Genomic DNA, 23,431 nt, shown 5'->3' with positions numbered 1-23,431 from the left:
AAGCTTTATACAAAAGAATATATGGTCAGACTGACGTAGCTGAGAAGAGAACCTAGCAGAAAAGGTTGAAGAAGAGACTGGCAGCAGAGAGACTGCTTCAGGAGACTTGCAATGGTCCAGACTGGAGGGATTCAAACCGGGACTCAAAGTGTAAAGGATGGGTTCAGATTAGAAAGAAGGGACAGACCTTGGAAATATCTATAATGAAACCATTGTTAGCATCTAGGGACTGAGTGTCAGGGATACAGAGGGCCATGTCTGAGTCAGTGGAAAATTCAAACCACAGAGCTTCTTAGGAAGAGTCGGTAATGTGTGCGAGAAGATGAAATATATTTTGTGTGTACTGAACATAAAGGCAAGAACAAGATTTGGCATTGAAAATGCTTATCTGGTGCTCCAAGAGAAATCCTGCCTGGATATAGAAATTGAAGACTCACAGAGGAGAGTGTTGTGCTGTGTGCATAAATGAGGTAACAAGGAAGAGAGTTCACCAAGTGACTGTTACAGTAATTTCCTCTCCCATTTCTATAAGACAGTGTGAGTTTAAGAGAATGAAAACATATTCCTAGTCCAGCTGACTCACTTGAAACACGGCAGTAGCAGAGTTCCCTGGCCTGTAAGGTGCCATTTCACAGCTCAAGTGCCAGGCACAGCACTGTTGGAGATGTGCTAAGTGTTTGTAAATGCTTGCCTTCTGGATCAGTAAGTACATACCATTGCTAACAGGCTTTATTCTGCTGGGGGAGAATTATCTTTTCAGTTGTCCCAATCAATCTTACCCAGTTTGGACCACACCTTTTATATGGATCTGGTCCATCAATATACACACATGTATACTTACATATGAGCACTATTGATTTGTATTATGTGTGCTTTTCTTAAAAATTGCTCCTTTTAAACCTTTTTAATGTATGTTTTTTTCCATTACATTTTAATTGCCCATGGGTAAGGAGCTGGCCTTTTGCTGGTTTCAATCTTTTACAGTTTTGCATTCGTTCACTTCTGTATTGATTCCAGCTTATTCATTCATTCATTAGAAGTAGTTTCTGCCTTCAGGGAGCTTACTCTAGTTGGAGAATAAAAGACAGATATGTGTAGTAGAAGCTGTAATAAAATCAGTCACAGAAAATTATGGGAACATAAAGAGAAACATTTAATTAGGATTATGTGGATGGGGCAGTGGGGAGATAATTCAAGGAAGGTTTTTGGAGCAGTTGACTTTGAAACTGAATCTTATAATAGTGGTTACTAGGGAAAGAAGAAGAAGCATAGAGAAATGACAGTGAAGACCCATTCACAAGAAGGGAGACAGTTTGACGTTGCTGTAGCTTACAGTGAAAGGCAGAGAGTGGTGAGAGACGGAGCGGTGGACGGCAGAGACCACCGGCCTGTATGCAGAGATTAGAAGTCTGCACTACGCTCAGCAGTCGAAGAACAGGGAAACCCTAGAAAGGGGTCTGCGATCAGGCAGATCTCAGGCTTAGGTGGCAGCTGGGAGAATGGACTTGTGGTGGATGTGATAACTTGGTAGCTAGTCCAGGTGGAAGACATGGAGGACCTACACCAGGACAGGACCGTAGGAGTGGACAGGAGGGGGCAAAACTAAGAATTATTGTGATACAGAATTACCAGAACCCTTTATAACCACAGATGAGGGAGAAGAAGGTCCCAGAATGATTCTTATGTAGCTACCTTGTATGATTGGATGACTGATTGCACAGTCTTCTAGAGAATACAGGAAGAAAGAGGATGTGGATAACAATATAGAGTTGTTGTTTTCAACCCACTGAGTTTTTAATGTGCCTATGATATACAGTATTCCAAGTTAAATCTAATTAATGGGTAGTAGAAATGGCTAAATGACTAGAAATACCTCATCAGTCTTCACCTTAACCATATCTCCTCTGGGAAGCAGAAGTATTTTTCCATTTCCTACAACATGCTATGCATATATCTGTCAGAACTCTTTGTCTTACAATCTTGATTTTCTTTTCTATTTATCTCTATAGTCCTGGTCCAGCGTTTGGTATATAACCTCTCCTTAAATATGAGTGAGTGAATAAGCAAAGAAATAGATTATTTTTTTAAAATAGTGTTATTAATTTTTAGAAACAGTTTTTAGGTGGCTTATTCTCATCCTGTTTTCTGTGTTTGAATTCCTAGCACCTTCCACTGGAAGAGTGTCAAACAGTGTGCCTTCCTCGGGTGCAGCGGCTCTGGCTAGCTCAGCCAGGGGGCAGCCCCAGCCAACTGACCAGGACACATTAGTGCAAAGAGCGGAGCACATTCCTGCAGGGAAGCGAACGCCCATGTGTGCCCACTGCAACCAGGTGATCAGGTGGGTTGTTTTTGAAATTCTTGGAAGTACTTAATACCAATGTTGTTGTTGTTCTTTAGACTGAAAGATTCATAGTTTTCTTAGGGGAAATATTATTGCCCTCTTTCTATGTAAATGTTATTATTAAGGCAGATACATATATTTGTTAAGAGTCTATTTTAATGATAAATAATTCTGGGTGGGCCCTTGAAATTAAAACTAAAAATACCATTTCTTTCAGCTATTCATTCCAAAGGAAAAATAATGATTCATGTGGCTTTTCAGAGAATAATAAAATTTTAAGACATGAAGGGACCCTGAAAATAATTTATCTGAACTTCATTATTTTACAAATTATTAAAATGAAGCCTTTCATTTAGATGAAAAATAACTACTGACATAAAATAAAGAACTTTGAGTCTTATAGGAAAGAAAATTGGATTTTTAAAGCTCTAAGCACTGAAAGATAGTTACCTTTAGATCTATACATAAATGCTTTAAATTTTAGATTAGATTATAACCTGCTTCTTTGTAATATTTTTATCCAAATCTTACTTTATTGTCTCTTAAATTCCAAGTAGGAAAGAGGCCCAGAGATCTTAAGTGAGTATACTGGCACTTGTTCAGTCTCTAAGCTTTTCTTAATGAGTGGCCTTTAAAACCTTATGAAGCATAGGTGTGAATGTTGATGGCAGGGGTCCCACCAGCAGGACCTTGTTGACTCTTTGTGAGTTCCATTATTGGTAGTAACAAATAATCAGTTCAAATGACTCCTCAAACTCTCTCCTTGTTTCTAATTTATCCTGTTTTGAAATATTTGAAAAAAATATTTAAAAAAAAAAAAAAGCTACTGAACTAGACCTTAGTAAATTAAACACTTTTTAATTACTAACTGTATTTAGTTATTATATTTATAGATTTAACATTAAGGAATTTAAAAATTCTAACTTGTCACATTATTTCTATAAGTTATGGTACTTCAGTTATATAGACTGGTATTTAGGGATTCTATATGGTAGGTAAAAACATCGTTTATGGAGATAGGAGTCACTGCTACTCATGTGCTGTTGTAAGCAATTAAAAGTTGCTGATCATGTTGTTGGCTCTCAAATTCTGTGACATCCTATAATCACCACTACTAGCACATCTGAAAAACTTAATATGGATAGAAATTACATTTCCCACTCTTACCTACCTTCTTTCAGTTTTAATGCTAGACTAGGATGTATTGATAATTTTAATGCACAATCTGTCATGTGAAATAAATATATATACACATTATGTTAATAACATGAATAGCCATCACTTATTGTTCCCTCATCTGTTAAATTTTATATTGCTCTGGATTATGCCAGCACTTGTTATCAGTTAAACATTAAAGCTTCATCTGTAGGAAAATTAACAGGAACAGGGATTAGTTCATGTCAAGATCTTGTAACAGTAATCAACATCGCACTTTGCTTGGTGCTCAAATGCTAAAGCAGCTTGAATAGATTGGGGTCAGTTCAGAGACCTGGTCAAAGCATAATTCTAGTTCTTGGCCTCAGTGCCAGTATCACTTACCAAAGCAAGGAGGCTTTAGATCAAGTAACATGCTCTGGTACACCTGTTTTAAAAACAAGCTGCAGTTACAGGCTTGATACTTTCAATACAGAAGATTACAACTGGGCAAGCTCGAGGAAGTTTAAGATCTTAGATTTATATTGTTTGTTGACTACAGTGTACTTTATATTGTGTGTATACAATTTATATTGTTTATTTTATATTATCTAAATATCTTAAGTTTTTGAAAACTTTTTTAAAGTAGAGCCAAACTAAGACAAGTTTTGTGCTTTATTTTATTTTCAGCAAAGTTAGTTGATTTTAGAAAACCTGAGAAACTCAAATCACTGACAGTACTGAACAGGTTATCTCTAATAGAACATATTTAGCTTAAAACTCCATAAATCATTTTATTTGAATCTAATATTTAAAATTTTTGGTTGACTTGAATCTTGACAAGATTATGGATATTTTGCCTAAATTGTATTATTTCAGGCATTACTTTGATTACTTAGTTATTTTACAGATGGCTAAATAGGGTGTTAGATTTTAGGGAATTCTGCTAAAACTTTGATTAAGTTTGCTATGGAACATCTGCAGTCCATTTGTGATAGGAGTACCATCTCTTCCACTCTGACAGTCATGAATAGATTGACTATTGGCATGCTGGTATAATAGGGAAACAGAAAATCAGACTAATGTAGCTAAAAGCACATTTTAGTTTCCCTGGTAAAATGGGCTTATGAAGACTCTAGCTTATTTCCTGACTATTACTATGTAGTGTAGACACTACTATGTAGTGACTTTAAAATCTGTTGACCACTTGCATTATGTGGAGTTAAATGGACCGTTCATATTTAGCTTCTTAGCATCTTTGTGAAAGAAGTAAGGGATTTATGGTGCTTGAATTTCTTCTTAGATATGGAATACTTAAAAAAAAAAATAGCCACAATATTATTGTGCTGTGTTTGCCTGCATTACGGCTCCAGAACAATCACTTTCAGTCAACCCATTGTTAATTACAGCGAGGAAGAGAATTTTAATGTTACTGAATTGTTTCTTGCTCAGTAATGTTCATCTTTTTCTAATAAGGAAAACCATCTCGGTTACCCCAAGGAGAGGCCAGCGGAGTAATTTGCTTGTCTCACCATTCATTCCAGTCTCTGAGTACTCCTTTATTAATAGGTTTTATTTTTCCTTCTGGTTAAGATTTCACTTGAAAATAAAAGGTTTCTTGGATCAATGTGTTAGTCCCAAAGTTTAAGGAAACAACCAAAGTCACAGACCAAGATTTATGAGGAAGACATTGAGATTTCAAATATACTGTAGTGAAAAATTGCTGTTTCCTTTGCCTAAATTCTCTCCCTCTAGATATCTGCATAGCTCACTTTCTTCTCCTGCAGGTCTTGACTCAGTTATCAGGGCATTCCTGGCCGCTGCTAGCCCCATCATGGTTTCCGATTGATCTCCCCTCACCCTTCATTTATATCCTTGACATTTAAAATCTAACATGCCATGTGTTTTATTTATCTTTTTTGTTGTCTCTCTCCCCCATACTGGAATGTAAGTTCCATGTAAGCAGGCCTTTTTTTGTCACTATTTCTTTCTATAGTCTCTGCTCCCAGAACAGTGCCTGGCATATCTCAGTACATTTAGTAAATATTTGTTCAGTTGATGAATGAACTTTGTAAAAATGTTTGGAGGAATGCATGATATTTATCTTGCCAAATTGAAATTATATTCCACTTGTCTTATATAGAATCACATTTCTCTTGCTTTTCTGATTTTATAATAACCTCAATATAATTGCCTCCAATAAACTTGTTTTTAAATTATCAATTAATATTACCTTTTTTTAGAGCTTGTTCTTTTTATCCACTATTATAGTTGGGCTCATTTTACCTATGGGCATTTATTTATTCTTAAGGATTATATTCTCCATGTCTTTCAAGATAGCTTTTTTCAATAAAAAGCTATAGTTGGCCTTACAACCTTTTAAATTCAGTATCTTAAAGGGCTGTGAATTAAAGAGGGCACTCCATGAAAGAAGAACTGTATTTTTTTTGATGTTCCAAGTTGGAAAGTTTAGGCATGATCCACTAGAAATTAAGAACTAAGGGTATCAAAAATATGGTGTTTCTAAATTTTTAGAAGAGTTGTTAATATTTCTAATTTTGAGTATTGCAGATCTTGAAAGATAGTGTGTTTCACTGTCTTTCCCTCTTTTCTCTTCCTGCATGTTTGTTTGTGTATATTTGTGACTGTGTGTGTGTGTGTGTGTGTGTGTGTATTGAGCATTTTCTCCCAATTATCTTTTCTATTTCATTCTGTTTTTCTATTGTTGTTCTTAGACTTTTTTCATGGTAGGGCCTTCCTAAAAGTTGAACATACTATAAACTAGCTTATTCATTTTTATTATTTATTATATCTAGTTAAGTAGAATATCAGATTCAATATTTATTTTGGAGCATCTGCTTTCTTTTTTATGTGGCATTGTTTTTAAATTTTGTTGATTAACATCTTTGATTTTTTAACTATTGTTTTGTTTTGTTTTTAACATCTATTGATGAAGTTAAGTTCTGGTCACATAAAAACTTTAATCTATAGTGACTGGACCTTGGAGGGTTCAATGTTAGCTTCATCTGTTTATAGAGTTAATATCTATCACTGAGAGCTTTGTGAATTAAATAATACAGGAAAGCAAGAGGTAAACATTTGATTTCAAATTTAAATTCCTGTTGCATGTGCCTTTTCAGATTTGTGATTTTTTTTAATCTTTCTTATTTGTAAGCTTTTCTTTTCCTCTGTACTTTTCTCTTAGCATCCTTCTCTATTTCTTCTTTCATTTTTTTTTCTTTTTACTATAAGTCTCCCAGAAGATAAACAGTAAAAAAATTCCATGCCACAGCTCTTCTGTCTCAGCCAATCAGTGCTTTACCTCTCTCCCCTCCCTTCCCTTGTCAGTCAACAAGTCTTTAGTAAGGCTCATGAGGTGTAGAGTATTCTAAGAGGGAGCTGAATACTTAATTCCCTTTGCAGTTATCAAAGCCTGTCATTCCAGTTTACAGATGGAAACCCAAGCCTACCTGGAACCAGAAGAACTTCTTCAGCATTAATCCTGTGTTAATGAATTTGTTAAATTAGTCTCTGCTGACACAGAGAAGAAAATACTTTGTTATAAGTAGACAGTTTTATTTTTTAATTTCTATATAACTTCAAGGGCATTTATGGAAGATGCTTTTTCCATCCAGGGAGTATTAGGTTAGGGCAGTATCTGCACGGAGCATGTTTGTTTATGAAGGAGGTTTGGCAGGAGCAAGGGTCATTTTCAACTCACTTTTTAAAGGTGCAGAGGGAATTTCTTTATTGTTCTTAAGATTTTTCAGTGTTCACATTTGATAAAGAAATTAAGGAAATATCTTAAAATTACCTTTTCAAGGGACAAAATTATTTATCTACTGTTTGTAGTGGACTCTAGTCCAGAAAGCCTTAAGAAAAAGTTTAAGCCTGACCAGGCAGTGGTGCAGTGGATAGAGCATCCGCCTGGGATGCAGAGGACCCAGGTTCAAAACCCCAAGGCCGCCGGCTTAAGGGCAGGCTCATCCGGCTTGAGCACAGGCTCACCATTTTGAGTGCAGGGTTGCTGGCTTGAGCATGGGATTATAGATGTGACCCCTTGGTCACTTGCTTGAACCCAAGGTTACTGGCTTGAGTAAAGGGTCACTGGCTGGGCTGGAGTCCCTACCTCTCATCAAGGCACATATGAGAAAGCAATCAATGAACAACTAAGGAGCTGCAACAAAGAATTGATGCTTCTCATCTCTCTCTCTTCCTGTCTGTCTGTCCCTATCTTTCCCTCTCTCTGTCTCTCTGACTAAAAAAAGAAAAGAAAGTTTTATACTACATAAAATACAAGAAAAGGCCCTGGCCGGTTGGCTCAGTGGTAGAGCATCGGCCTGGCGTGCAGAAGTCCTGGGTTCGATTCCCAGCCAGGGCACACAGGAGAGGCGCCCATCTGCTTCTCCACCCCTCCCCCTCTCCTTCCTCTCTGTCTCTTGTCCTCCTGCAGCTAAGGCTCCACTGGAGCAAAGATGGCCCGGGCACTGGGGATGGCTCCTTGGCCTCTGCCCCAGGCGCAACAGAGCGAGGCCCCGGAGGGGCAGAGCATCGCCCCCTGGTGGGCAGAGCGTCGCCCCCTGGTGGGCGTGCCGGGTGGATCCCGGTCGGGCGCATGCGGGAGTCTGTCTGACTGTCTCTCCCCGTTTCCGGCTTCAGAAAAATACAGGAAAAAAAATACAAAAAAATCTGAATGAAAATCTTGAATGGAACTGGTACAGATCAACACTGGACAGAAATTTGTCATTGAGACTGGTCAAGACCAACAACAGTGACATACATACTTGCTGTAGTTAGACTAAATTTGGCTTAAAGCCTTCAAGCAATCAACCAAACAAAAAGGAGTTAATTTTGCAAATTATCAATACTATACATTGAGATAAAAAAATAATTCTATTACTCAAAAGAAGCAAAACTGTTCTTGTTGCACAAATCTGAAAGGGATATCTTCCAGGTGAATATGGCCTTCCATGGTCTAGCAAAGAACACTTCCCACAGCAACTTGCAGGAAGAGCAGAGGTGGATTTGGAGCTATTTCCTGTAACAGATGCCAGTACAGACTGGTGGTATCACACCGAACACCGGTCAGGAAAGGAATAATTCTGTGGAATGGGTCTGATTAGCACAACCTGTTTCTCTGCTGGTCTGGGTTGCTCCCAACATATATGATATTTTAGAAAATCTGTAAAATGGATTTTATGGTCCTCAGTCCATTATTCTTAAATGCCTTTTTTTTTTTTTTCTCAGAAGAACTTTGTTAACTGGTTGGTATCACTGATAGACATGTTCCTGGAGTAAAGCTCTTTAGTGCAAGTGCATACCGACCGTTTGCTTTAACAGAATGCAGAGTTTGAGGTTGGTGGACTTGTTTTGCACACTGAGGAGCCTAAAGACACTGACAAGCCTCAGGAGGCCATCCCGGCTTCTGGAGGAGCTGAAGCTGTGCTCTTATAAAAAATTCACCCTGGCAAGTTGTTTTGAACTACTTTAATGTCTAGACCAATGGTAGCATAAAACCCTAAAGTTCTACCATATTTTATGTTATGGTCACGGTAAATTTAGCCTGGCAGATTTTATAAGCATATATAACCAGATACACACCTGATAGAAGAGTTTAGACTTCTTATAAAAACTCTATCTGGCTTTGAGCATGGTGGCTTCTTGGTTTATCTTTGAAGGAAAACTACTTGCCAAATACAACAGAAAAATATGAAAGAAGGGATTTGTTGGGTAGGACTGTTACATATAAACAAGTTCAAAGTTGAGAGCCAGCCTACCAACAGTGACATGTATGGCTGCAAGGAGGGTGACCTGTAGCTCTTTTTATTCTGGCAGCAATTAGTTAACAGGAGCATTTCCTGTTAGTGATAACAAAATTATAGTGCCCTGAAGTTTAAAAAATATAATAAACTCCTTGTCTCCAGTGCTAAGAGAGCTGCATGCACTAACTTATACAGCATATTATCGGGATATTATTAGTAAGAAACAAGGTGAGGGGATTAAGAAGTACAGCTTGGTAGCTACAAAATAGTCCCAGGGATGTAAAGTGCTGCATAGGGAATAATAGTCAATAAAATTGTAATAAGTGTGTATGGTGCCTGGTGGTACTTGAGATATTGGGAGAAACACTTTGTAAAATACTGTATATGATTGTGTAGCTGCTATGTTGTATACCTGACACCAGTACAAATATTATTGAATGTGAACTGTAATTGAAAAATAAAATTTTAAGTTCTTTTTTAGAAACACATGGCAACTGAAAGTGGGGCTGGAAGATACCCTCTTATACCCAACAGGGCACATTTGAATCATTCATCAAGAGCCTTTGTGCTTTCTTGACTCTTGCAGAATTAGATGCACGTTCTTAGTAAACATCAATGTAATTTCAAAGAATTCCCAATGGGAGATAGTTACTGAATATCAAGGTTTATATTATTGTCTAAATAACATAAGGCTTAAAAGTTTAAAAAGTGCTTTGACTTTATGATTCTTATTCCTGTGGCTTTTCCTATTAACAATCTGACTAGAAGTCAAGTATTTGATCTTCACAATTACTTTGTGGTGGCTCAAAGGCAGAATATCAGTTGACTAGAGCAATATACTAGGAATCAGGAAATTCAGCTGGCCCTCATTCAGTCAGTGACTTTATGGTATTTGTCATATCTTTTGAACATACTGTATCTCAGCTTCTCCATCTGTTAAACTGAGTCCATAATAACTGTCCTGGTCTGTCTCACAGGAATGTTGCACGGACAAATTAGATAAATGTGAAAGTGCCTCGGAGGTAGAGACGCTCTGTGAATAAAAATTAGTGTGATGTAGCTACTGAAAAGAATGTAGTAGAGGCTAGAATGGTTCATCTCTGCAGGCTTCATGACTAGATAAGGCTTTATAATGGCTTCTTGTCAAGCAAACCAACCCATCTTATCAGTTCATGACTGTATGGTATTTAATGGGGAAAAAAAATCTCTTTACAGACATTTGTTACCTTGACATAAATGTGCATTAAAAATAAGTCATGTTTGAATTAAATAAAACCTTTCTGAGTAGTTTCAAACAAGGTCTAATACCCAGTGTACAGTTTCTGTAGTCATTTTGGAAAGCAAAGATTCAATGTGTTTAATAAAGTTGGCAAATATATGAAACTTTGTTGGGGAAGAGAAACTGAGTGGAATGTTTTATTGGGTAATACTTCCTTTAAGACTCTGACATTACCAAAGTAAGATGTTTCTTTTGTTTATTTTATACAAATGTCAAACTCTCATCTCTCCCTAAGCTCCTTTTTCTTGGTTACTTTATTTTCTGTCACAGTTAGCATCCTCAATTTTAATCATATTCATGACACAGATAGCCTTACCCATTGCAACTAAAAAAAAATAAATAACTTTGAAATCTCTTGAAGATAGAATAAAGGGGAGAGGGTTGGCCTTTCAGTACTCCTACTCCTCCTCTTTTCACATAAAGGCTCAGGGAGCTCCTATGTAAATGTACAGCACCTCTGTGTTCAGTCCTGGAGAGGGAGGATTGAGCGAGTATTCTAACTGTTTGGACATTGTATTAAAGAGGTCCTATTCAGGCAAGCTTTAGAAACTGTAACTCCTGATCCAACCTGATCTCTTTACTTCTGGCAGGGGACCATTCCTAGTAGCGCTGGGGAAATCGTGGCACCCAGAAGAGTTTAACTGTGCTCACTGCAAAAACACAATGGCCTACATTGGATTTGTAGAGGAAAAAGGAGCCTTATATTGTGAGCTGTGCTATGAGAAATTCTTTGCTCCGGAATGTGGTCGATGCCAAAGGAAGATCCTGGGAGTAAGTACTGGAAATCTCTTTATTCTGAGTGAATTTTAAAGCACAATTATTTTTATGAGCCCCTTCCATCATTTTGACTTTTTATTTTCCTCTTGCCTGATCCCCTCTCTGTTTTCATCACTGTTTATTATTGTAAAGCAAAACTAAATAGACCTCTGTAGATAAGCCTCATGGGGTTAAGTTGTCTTTGGTTTTGTCTTACTGAGTGCTGGTTTGTCTGGTGAAAGTCTAGCCACTGTGGGGGAAAAATAATTTACTGTGGGTGTGCTACCTCAACAGGACCCTGTTAGCCCAGGAATGAAGAGGTCGTACAGGACCACACACATCAGAGTTCTTAGAACTGACACCTTCACTGTTTTAAATTAAATTCCATTGCTTTTATAAGAGCAGCATTTCCCTATTTGTCAAGGTTCAAGCACAGGGCACAGATCTCATAAAATATATAAAACAGGTTTATAAATGATAGATTTTTCTTGAATGGGCATAATGTTTAAAAATATAACCAGTTTTATGGAACTATACATGTATAGAAAAATAATAAAACCACACCTTTTATTTTTTTGCAAAGAGGGAGTAATTTAGGTGGCAGGTACATAATAAATAATAACGAATGAATGAATTTTCTACTCTGGAATATCCAGTTTGCAATTACAAAGCAAGAGTCAGGCATTTCCTATGGAATTTTACTTTATTTTCTATTTTTATTTTTATTATTATTATCTTTAAGCAAGAGGAGAGGAAATAGACAGACTCCTGCTTGCACCCTGACTGGAATCCACCCTGCTACCCACATCTGGGGCCATGCTCACAACCAAGCTATTTTTAGTGCCTGAGGTTGAGGCTTCACAGAGCCATCTTCAGTGCCTGGGGCCAACACACTCAAATCAATGGAGCCATGGCTGTGGGAGGAGAAAAGAGAGAGAGAGAATGAGAGAGAAAGAAGTGTGGGGAGAGAAGCAGATGGTTGCTTCTCCTGTATGCTCTGACAAGGAATCAAACCCAGGACTTTCTGAAATTTTACTTTAGAAGCAGCCAAGTTGTCTGGTCTCATACAAAACTAATACAACTAAATTTGGAAATGGCATTGCTGAATTTTGATATTCTCAATATCAAAAATATAACCATGAAACTCTAAATTTATATCAATTAAAAGAAAAGTTAGCATGAATTATATAGAGTAGTCTTAATTTTAGAAATATACCACATGAAATATATCTAAATTATTAATTTGTACAATATGTTGGAAACAGAAAGGTAGAATGATTCAGGCTGTGCCTTTGCAAATGACAATAAGTAGAATACATTATTACTGTTAAAGTCTATAAATCTATTCTATGGATTCTAGAATACTTAATAAAAAAAAAGTCAAGTAACAGTGTTAGCACCAAATGAGGTTCTAGGAAATAGAGACCACTTACTGCTTCAGGGATAGTCCAGGACTTCACTAAAAGGACAGTTTCTCTGGATTGTGTTTGAGTTGAGTACCTATTAAAGAAGAACTAGTAATCTCTCTCATGAAGTATATGCTGGAAGCCTTGGGAGATAGTTTGGTTGATTGTGTATTTGGTACATGAACATTGTAATCTTTTAGGATATAAGCAACTGTCATTTCTTTCCATTGTCCTTCAGGAATGAACTATGGCATTTTCTATGGCTAATAACTTATTCTATGTCATTTTCTTTTATTTTGACAATATATTTATTGTAAGAAAAAATATTTCACTCTAACAATTAGATAATACAGAAAATGTTAAGAATGAAAATAAAATAGCCTAAATATTTACCAATCCCAGATAATTCTTGTTAACATTAGGATGGTTTTCTCCCAACTTGCTCCTTATTAGTAATTCATTTACAAAATAATAACCATATACTATATATAATATCCTCTTTGTGATAAACATTATGGAAAGAGTCAATTCGTATGTTAACTATTCTTCAAAAATTATTTGTAATGACTCCATCTCTTTTCTCTAAATCTAAAGAAATGATTCCTTGAGAAATCAACTTCCCAGGACTTTCACTAATTAAAATCTTGCCCTATTTCTTGATAGTTGGTATATTTAACCATGGGCCATTGTTGAGTAGAATCCATACTTTATGGTTCAAATTTTAGATGCTCTTTGGAGTGTATATTTAGTACAGTCACAGCTGATTTCCAAAACCCTAAGCACACATCAAACTGACTGGATTACCTTGGTTAGGTTATTGCTTCCATAATGCACCCAAGTATAGATTTGTTTTGGTTTTTAATGTTTGTCCTTTCTCCCTGAGATTTTCAAAATAGTACTATGAAACCTTTATAAGTCCATGTTTCCTGACAGCCTTTGAGAGAAAGCAGGATGTGTTATAGCAAGTGCCTTATTCATTTGTATTATATAATGTTCAACACACTAACCATTCTTTAAATAAGTGTCCTCATAGTATTTGTGAAAAATACACATGTTATATAGTGCATCAGTTTAGATGATTTGCAAGTCTGTCCTTACGTATCATCTTCTGTTACTTAGGAGAAAAGTTCAAGGCAAAGATAAAGCATATGTATCTATTGAATACTTTGGCTCAGGTTAAAAGGGCTGTATTGGTTGAGCTAGTAGAGTATTTGTGTACTGTCATCTTTTTTTTTTTTTTACACATTTCATTACCTTTCTGTAACAGGAAGTCATCAATGCTTTGAAACAAACTTGGCATGTGTCCTGTTTTGTGTGCGTGGCCTGTGGAAAACCCATTCGTAATAATGTTTTTCATTTGGAGGATGGTGAACCTTACTGTGAGACTGGTAAGCTTCTGAAGCTATTGGTTTTTGAATGAAGGGAAAACATTAATCCTTATATTGCTATAAAGTTGAAAAAAAATACTAGGCAAAATAATTTTACTTATTGTTTTAGGAACATTTAATGTTTATACACACACACACACACACACACACACACACCTAAAAACTATATGTAAATTTATGTGACTCTGTCAAAACACATATTCCCAACTTAATTAAGAGATGTGAGCATGTAAGCATTAGTAAAAAAATACTTTGCTTGAATCCGCAATAATTTACAGTTATAAATTCTATCAAATCATGTAGCATACACCAACCTCTTTTACTATGGTAAATAATTTTGAGTGTTTATAAACATGGCAAATGCCCAATTTTTAAATATGATACTGATTTGCTCTTTAAGACAATTGTCTTCACAATAAATTGGAAATCCTTTGTTACTTTTACTAAATGGGAGGATAACCCTGGTTTTGATAGCTCTCTTAGTCAAGTTATTTTTAATAAACTAGGCTCTGAGGACCAGTATACTACATGTGATTTATTACCTGACCTTTGGACACTTCCTTCTCAAAGGTTGTAAGTGGACTCTCCTAACCCTTATTTATTCATATTTCCCTTACTTAGATATTACTACTACACATACATTTTTCAGAAAGGAAGTATTTTTCCTTTCTCGTGCCTTCACTCATGACACTGCATTCCCCTGTGGAGTTCATTGTTGCTCTTCCGTGAGAATCAGAGTGTGGTGCTGGAGGAAGGGAGTGCTCCATGGGAGTCAAGTTAGAGTGGCAGCCAGCTTGCTTTTTTCCTATCATCTATCTATCTATCTATCTATCTATCTATCTATCTATCTATCTATCATCTGTCAGCATCCCTCAGTCCTTTTTTGCTTACTCAATATCCTCTTATTTTCACCTTTCTCTTAGCTCCCTGGTTAGGACCAACTTAGATCTATGTCAAACTCTCCACCAGGAAGGCCTGTGGAAATTCCAGCAAACTATCCTATGGGCTTTTTTGGGATAGGTTGGCTACAAGCTGTCTACCCTGATTCAACTAGAATAGTTCACATTTTGTAATGCCATTTAATTCTTCTGAAGAAAGAGCTATTTGTTTGTTTTAAAAGCTTTGCAAGACAGTTTGACTGACTGTCCTTATTTGCCAAAACATAGAGTATATAAAATTATCTAGCCTTAATATTATATTTAATATAGTCTAAGAAGTCATATTTTTAAAACCCCAAAATTGCTTACAGAAAGGGGAAAACATTATTGAAGTCTTATTAAAATGTCACTTCTGGTCATCTTGATCTATTTTTGTCCTTTTTCTTTAACCTCCCAGACTTGTTCTTAACCCATTCTTCCCCATCTCTATAAAGGGCCCAATGTCCTTTTAGTATCATAAAACCTAGAAATTATCTTGCTTTCTGCTCTTTCTCTTATTTTCCCTATATCCAACTTAATTAGTAAATTCTAAAATATACCCCCCAAGTGTATATTGAATTCATTCCTTTCAGCCACCACCACTAAATCCAGCTCACTCTTAGCCTTTGCCTAGACATTGTAATTGCCAACTACATGGTATATCTGCTGTTCCCCACCCCTGAAATGGCAGTTATGGTCATATTTGTTTAAATGAAAACCAGATAGTGCTTGATATCCTTCCTGGCTTCCAGTAGAGTAAAAACTGTGCTCTTAACTGGGGCCGGCTTTGCCAGCCTTCTCTCCTACTGCCTTACTTTCAGCCCCTGGCTTCTAGCCATACCTGGCTGCTCTGTCCTTTCTGAGCATGTTAAGATCCTTCCTGCCTCAGAGCTTGTGCTTGCTGTTTCTTGTAAGTGGAATGTTCTTCCCCAGTATCCCTGTGGTAGTTCCTCCTTTCTTTTTCCAGTTTCAACATAACTGTTACCTCCACAGAGAGGCCTTCTCTAACCCTGTAAAATGTTATATTACAGTGATTTTATATCCCCAGTTATTTTGTATCACATCCCTTTTTTCCCTTTCCTTCATGGTATTTTTTACAGTCTGAATTATTCATTCTTAAAATGCAATGCATTATGACATCCGGTCCTAAGGAGGATCTAAGCCCCATGAGGAGAACCGTCACATCCATCTTCTTCCCCACTCTGCCCCGACCCGTGCCCCGAGCAGTGCCTGGCACACAGGAGACTCTGGCTGCGCGTCGAACAAATAGCGCTAAGGAATACTGACGATTGCTGAGAAAGGGGGATCAGGTTGCACACGATACCCTGCTTTCTGCTCCAGCCCAGGCTGGATTGAAAATGGCAAAGGCCAAAAAGCTAGCCGTTAGTAAACCATAGTGAGAGGAGCTACATAAAAGAAAATTAAAATGCCAGTTGATTCTAATTTAGTAATAATTAAGAAACATCTTGTCAAAACTGCTTTCTTTAGAAGGAAATCTTATCAGTATTTTATAACTATGGTCTGTGTCAAGTAAATGGTGTTCTCTGGCTAATGATTTTAAGCACGAAGTGATAAAATTGAAAGGAAAATATAGCAAATAAATAAATAAACAACAGCTAATATTGTAAAATAATCCAGCCAGAATTTAATCAAGGCACTTATCCATCCAAGTTTCCTGTGGCTTTTTTTCTTCCTTACCAAGTCTGATACACTATAAAATTTGATAATACCAGATATTTCTTCTTGATTTAAGTTCCTAGTCTTATTGTTGCTAGTTATTGGAAGCTCTTTTGTATTGTATTGAAGCAGTCATGTCTGTTGACAGCTTAACGGATTCTTTTTTATACATATTTGGGTATTTAACTTGTTGGAGAGATAAGAAAAGTGTAACATGGAAAAAAAGAATAAAGGATGTCAAGTGTATAAATAACATTTATCAAGGGTAATAACCTGAAACATGCTTTGCATGTATCTCTACCAAATATGTATTATGCCATCTGAAAATCTTCTAGTTACTAGTAACTTTATCTTCATCATTTCATTCAATACATATTTTATTGCTGCTTTCTAGTAAATCATTTTAAAGCTGTCCTTTTTCTTTTTTCCTTTTTTTTTTTTAGCGAAAGAGAGAGACAAAGAGACAGACAGGAAGGGCAAGAGATAAGAAGCATCAACTCATAGTTGAGGCACCTTAGTTCATTGATTGCTTTCTCATATGTGCCTTGACCGGGGGGCTCCTGTCAAGCCAGTGATCCCTTGCTCAGGCTAGCAACCTTGGGCTCAAGCCAGCGACCATGGGGTCATGTCTATGATCCCGTGCTCAAGCTGGCGACCTCAGGGTTTCGGACTTGGGTCCTCTGCTTCCCAGGCTGATGCTTTGTCCACTGCGCCAGCACCTGGTCAGGCAAAGCTTTGTCATGTTTAAAGTATGTCTCCTGGCCCTGGCTGGTTGGCTCAGCGGTAGAGCGCCGGCCTAGCGTGCGGAGGACCTGGGTCCGATTTCCGGCCAGGGCACACAGGAGAAGCGCCCATTTGCTTCTCCACCCCTCCGCCGCACTTTCCTCTCTGTCTCTCTCTTCCCCTCCCGCAGCCAAGGCTCCATTGGAGCAAAGATGGCCCAGGCGCTGGGGATGGCTCTCTGGCCTCTGCCTCAGGTGCTAGAGTGGCTCTGGTCACAACATGGCGACGCCCAGGAAGGGCAGAGCATTGCCCCTGGTGGGCGTGCCGGGTGGATCCCAGTCGGGCGCATGTGGGAGTCTGTCTGACTGTCTCTCCCTGTTTCCAGCTTCAAAAAAAAAAAAAAAGAAAAAGAAAAAAAGAAATAAATAAAGTATGTCTCCTCCTCTCCCAAAACAGACTATTATGCCCTTTTTGGTACCATATGCCGTGGATGTGAATTTCCCATAGAAGCTGGTGACATGTTCCTGGAAGCTCTGGGCCACACCTGGCATGACACTTGCTTTGTGTGCTCGGTAAGTAAACTCATTTCTGACCTAAAGGGGCACAGTGTGGCCAATTCTAGCATAAACACTCAAATGGAAATTACAGTACTTGTATCTTCCAGTCTTTCAAACCTAAAAATATTTTTACAGTGATTTTGAAAATTTGGAGCACTTTTAAAAATGATTTGGCATTGAATAAGTTGTTTATTCTTTAGGGAAAATTCTCTTTTTAATACAGTTTTGTTTACAAGGGGAAGCTCTTGCTTTCTGTTAGAACCATGAGCATTATAATTAACAAAGGCAATAGGGAAGACAAGAAAACATTGATGTGGATAGTTAACTGATTGCATTGTCATCTAGCAGCCAGATGTTGACTGGGGTTTTCACTAAGAAACAAAGGAATGTATTAAAAAGAACTATCAAGTTCTCTATGCCTATGTATTTAGGGTCTTGGGAATATTTGGTAAAGCAATGATTCTGTGTTTTCTGTTTGAATGCTTTGGTTCTCTGCAAACAAGGGCAGATTAAAAGCATCGATTAGCATTTGGGGGGGAAAATTATGTATAGTGTGACTTCTTAGGTGTTAATTTTTCATTAGGGCCAAGTGTTCTACTCCCAATAAAGAGAAATAATGATCAGTAATTTAAATAAATTAGAATGCATTTTAGAAAAAGTCATTCTTCATTACTCTTGAAAAATTATATCAAATATAGTAATTGTGAAATGTCAGGATGGCTGGCACAACCAACTAAAGTGCTATGTCATATTATCCTTTGGGTGAAAAATCATATTCCCCTTCATGTGTGGTTGATAAAGTAATGATATTCTCTTATATAATGGGTTTTTTTTTTTTCAGGTATGTTGCGAAAGTTTGGAAGGTCAGACCTTTTTCTCCAAGAAGGATAAGCCACTTTGCAAGAAACATGCTCATTCTGTGAATTTTTGAAAGTTCAGGAGAAGAGAAAGAAATTTGAAGAGAAAAGGAGAATTACAATTACCAATTAATTTAGATTAATATTTATATGGATTTCTGAAAAATAATAGTAGCCTGGAAGGGATAGATTCCAGCTTTAAAAACTAAATCTAGGAGGAAATATTTGACTTCATAACATAAAGAGACAGTTAGACATTTGTCACTACTTTTTCCCTGTATTTTCTGCCCATAAAATAACTTTTGTAAAAACCAATTTCCTGGTTGACTATTAAATTCAGCTTAGAATAAATTAATGAAGAATTAAATTTTAGAATAAAAACTCCAAACTCTGTGCTGAAATAATTATGCTTTCCTTATTAGGTAGTTATAACTAAATCTATAAAAGTGAATATGCCTTATACTTTATCAATAAGTGAAACATTATATTTTTTAAAAAAATAATGTTTATCTATAAAACAGTAAATAGGAATTTAAACAGAATCTTATCAGTAGCAGTAGTTTCCATTTTACACAACTATGTACATTTTTTTATTCTACAGTTTATTTCAGTAGGAAAGGTCAATGAGATTTTTGATCAAAATGTGTCATGCCAATGAGATGCTATGTTTTTTCAGTCCTCTCAAATGCCACCACATAGCTTATGAATTTCAAATTTTTGCCTTTCATTAAAATCTGACCATTTTTATTCATTGGTATGTTTATCACTTATAGTATTCAGACTCCCTTTTTCTCTCTTCTTTCATGCTCTGGTAAAGAGCTAATTGAATTACTTTGGACTGTAGTGCTTTTTCTTTAAAGAGAATGAGTAAAAAAGATTGTGAATAGAAATTATGGTAAATTAGAGGATTGGATCAAAAATATTCTCCCCAAATTCTCTCTTCTTGACAGTGAGTTAGTTTCAGAGTTGTACTACTGATTGATGAAGGTTTGAGAGTTCTGTTTGCAGAATAATTTTTTTCTTTAATTCTCCATTAGAAAAATAAAAGATTGGCTTGGAAATGTGATAAAATCTAGATTGTTTTTTTCTTTTATAGTTCTTTCTCACTAATAAATAAACCACTTCCAGATGTGATCACTAAGTTTGGGAAACTTTATGCACAGAGGTTTGGTAGTAGAGAAGGGGAACATGATTAATTACTCAGACTGGCCCATTATTTGTTTTCTTCATTTGGAGGAAAAAAAACACAGAGATACCACATGAAGAAAGAGAAACAACTGTGGTAAAATTGTAGATTCTAAGACATGCCCATCTGCTTCTCCGCCCTTACCCCTCTCCTTTCTATCTCTCTCTCTTTCTCCTCTCCTTTCTCTCTGCCTCTCTCTTTCCCTCCTGCAGCCAAGGCTCCATTGGAGCAAAGTTGGCCTGGGCGCTGAGGATGGCTCCATGGCCTCTGCCTCAGGCGCTAGAGTGGCTCCAGTTGCAGCGGAGCAACACCCCAGAGGGGCAGAGCATCACCCCCTGGTGTACATGCCGGGTGACTCCTAGTTAGGCGCATGCAGGAGTCTGTCTGTCTTCCTTCCCCCTCCCCCCCAGGGCTTCTCACTTGGGGGGAGGAAATAATAGATTCTATTGACATTTTCCCAGTGAGAAAAGAAACTACATCATTGATTAGTTTTTCTCATTGTTTCCAGAATGAATAAAAGCTCATGATCCCACTGAATTATAATTTAAATTTTTTGGAGCAAGATGCTTTTAAATTTGAGATTGAGCCTCAACACCTTCCTCCTCCATCACTCACCAGTGACTTCACTTCCATTGTGTATGTGTTTGTTATAGAGGGGAGTTTTAGGCTATATATTTATTTAACTTCCCTAAAAATTTTTTAAGGCATCTGTCCTGAAAGCTATTAATTTATGGTCTAGCAGATTTTTATTATATGCAGGTAATAATTAACTGGGGATAAAACAACCAGAAGGATAATACAAAGTGGCAAACAATGCTTCACTAGTAGCAACCCCAAACCACCTCCTCACCCTGCATCTTGTAGGGAGGTAGGAAGTGTTTTTGTTTGTTTGTTTGTTTGTTTTTTCTTCTAAGTGCTGAAACTGAATTGTATATTATTTCTTATTGCTGCTGAAACCACCTATAGACGACATGCTGGCCAATATGCATTGTCATATGTCAATGCCAGTCTTTTGCTTTACACAGTATAAAATTAGTTGGTGGTTTTGTTTTGGTATGGTAGAAGTTTATCTTGTTGTTATTTAGTTTTACCTTACTGATTAAATGCCACAATAGTGTTTGATCATTGTTTTGGGTATTTCCTTCAAAGATTTTTATTTGACCTGAATTTCTTATAAAAATTATTTTACACGGCCCTGGCCTGTTGGCCTGGCATGTGGAAGTCCTGGGTTTGATTCCGGTCAGGGCACACAGGAGAAGTGTTCATCTGCTTCTCCACCCCTGTCCTTCCCTCTTCCCCCTTTCCTTTTTCTCTCTTCACCTCCCACAGCCATGGCTCGAATGGTTTGAGCAAGTTGTCCCCAGGTGCTGAGTATGGCTCCATGACCTTGCCTCAGGCGCTAAAATAGCTCAGTTGCCAAGCAAAGGAGCAGCAGCCCTAGATGGGCAGAGCATTGCCTGGTGGGGGCTTGCCAGGTGGATCCTGGTCAGGGCACATGTGGAAGTTTGTCTCACTGCCTCCCTGCCTCCCACTTAATAAAAAAAAATTACCTTACATTAATATATCGTTTTTATTAGATATTTCTTTCTGCATATTATTCATAGATTATAATGTAGTATTTTTTCTAAATTTTATTCCTAAGAGGGTAACATTACACCCTAATTTATCATTGTCATTGTGCTTTGTTCTTTTCTTCTGTGGCAATGCTTTATATTAGTTCCTAAAACAGTCCTATGAAATAAATATTAATTTTAACCCAGAAGAATCTCTGTGTTTTCTGGTAAGGAATGCCATATTTAACACACCAGCATTACTCTTTTAATAACTCAGCCAGAGCACAGTATTCTTCTGGTAAGCTCCCTGAATATTTATTTTTCTGATTATAAATGTTCCATGTCAATAGAATTCTTTAAATTATTACCTTTTTTACGGTAGAGCATTTACTTTTAATTTCTCTAGATGTATATTTTGAAAAGCTGTATTTAGTACAATACAGATTAAAATCATAATACACGACTTTAAAACATCCCCTATTTGAACTTCCCAGTCTCAAAATGTTAGTGTTAGGTTCAGATTTATAACATTTCTCTAGACTTAAAAGGACAGACTGTTCCCCACTGAAATAGCAGCCTAAGAATGATCCTCTGTGCTTTTGTGTGTAGTAGCTGACATATTTCCTATTGGTTCAGGTTACATTTAGATTCTAAAAGTAAAACCTAATCATTTGATCAGTATTAAGGCAAACAGAACTAAGGATTTCAATCTTCAAAATATTAGTGCAGCATTCTGTTTTAAAATTGTCTGCAACAAAAAGCTATTCATAGTATCATTTTTAAGGGTTACTATATTAGGATCACTTCCATAGAAAATTATTTCTTCCTCTCCCTGTTCAAGTGAGAATCAAGTCATAGCATGTTAACATTTTTGTGATGTTTGTTGTTTTGTCATCCCTATTGAAAGAAGAGGCTTTTCAGACAGGGAAGGGAAAACACTCTTGAGTAATTCTACACAAATCTAATGTGGCTTCAGTTTGCCACTCTATCCCCCAAATATTTTAAGGTATTGGGTTTGGATTTTCAGTGTATTATTTGCATTATTGATTAATCTCTATTTTGTTTCTTTACATTTTTACATCTGTATATATGTCTGTGCTGTTGTGCTTTTGGATGTATTTTCTAATGAAAAACCACATGAGACATATAATCAGGATAGTAATATCTTAATGAGCACATAATAAATAAATGGCTTCGGTGATGCGGACAGACTCCTGGTTTTCTTTTGGGGTGGCAGGTGGTTTCTATTAAGTTATCCTGGGAAAAGAAATCCTGTTCGAAGGACAGGAAGAGATGTAATAATTCTCAGGAGAATACCCTTATGCTATTTGCTTATCAAAATGTCCCCAAAACAAAACATTTGAAGTTGTCATATTTATTTTACTTTCAACCATTTTTATGCTCTGCATGCAGCATATTTACACTAATGTTTATGAATTAACTGATAAATAAGGTCTTTGTCCTCTTAAAATATTTATTACTGAAATTATTTATTGGAGTAACCTGTCATATCAAGCATTATATTGTATCATATATCATATTCAGACAACATAGGACATCTTTTACATTTCACATTTTTCATTCATCAGGGTTTGTTGCCACATGCTTAACTCACTCCAGTCTCATTAGCTAACTTTTCTATAGCTAGGTAGGCTCACCTATTCCTCGTTTGTTTATTGGTTTGAATAAGATTTTTTTCCCCCAACTGTGTAAAGTTAAGAGGAATGTTTCTGTTGCAGGCTGTATACTGGGAATAAAAGACAAATTCAAGTCTATTTGCTCATAGTATATTAAACTCCAGAAGCCAAACTTATAAGGGCATCAAGTCTGCATCTGACATTTTAATAGCTGCTGTTTGGTTTCTATCAATCACGTCATTGCACATTAAAATGCAC

General features: G+C 36.8%; 1 protein-coding gene across 11 annotated transcripts in view; it reads left to right on the top strand.

Annotated features, from left to right (window-relative positions):
- The window catches only part of PDLIM5 (PDZ and LIM domain 5), a 310,363-nt gene extending 287,620 nt beyond the window's left edge, over nt 1–22,743 (top strand). For all 11 annotated transcript variants that reach the window (XM_066280190.1, XM_066280197.1, XM_066280195.1 and 8 more), the window contains 5 exons: nt 2,164–2,338; nt 11,107–11,287; nt 13,946–14,066; nt 17,840–17,955; nt 18,782–22,743. In XM_066280190.1, coding sequence (XP_066136287.1) covers nt 2,164–2,338; nt 11,107–11,287; nt 13,946–14,066; nt 17,840–17,955; nt 18,782–18,871 — 683 coding nt within the window. In that variant the 3' untranslated portion in view covers nt 18,872–22,743. The remainder of the gene's footprint in view (nt 1–2,163; nt 2,339–11,106; nt 11,288–13,945; nt 14,067–17,839; nt 17,956–18,781) is intronic.
- The last annotated feature ends 688 nt before the right edge of the window (nt 22,744–23,431 follow it).

The sequence above is a fragment of the Saccopteryx bilineata genome, chromosome 5 (genome assembly GCF_036850765.1).
Source record: "Saccopteryx bilineata isolate mSacBil1 chromosome 5, mSacBil1_pri_phased_curated, whole genome shotgun sequence".
Classification (NCBI taxonomy): domain Eukaryota; kingdom Metazoa; phylum Chordata; class Mammalia; order Chiroptera; family Emballonuridae; genus Saccopteryx; species Saccopteryx bilineata.
The sequence above is the reverse complement of the archived record's forward strand: the minus strand, read 5'-3'. Positions and strand labels throughout refer to the sequence as shown.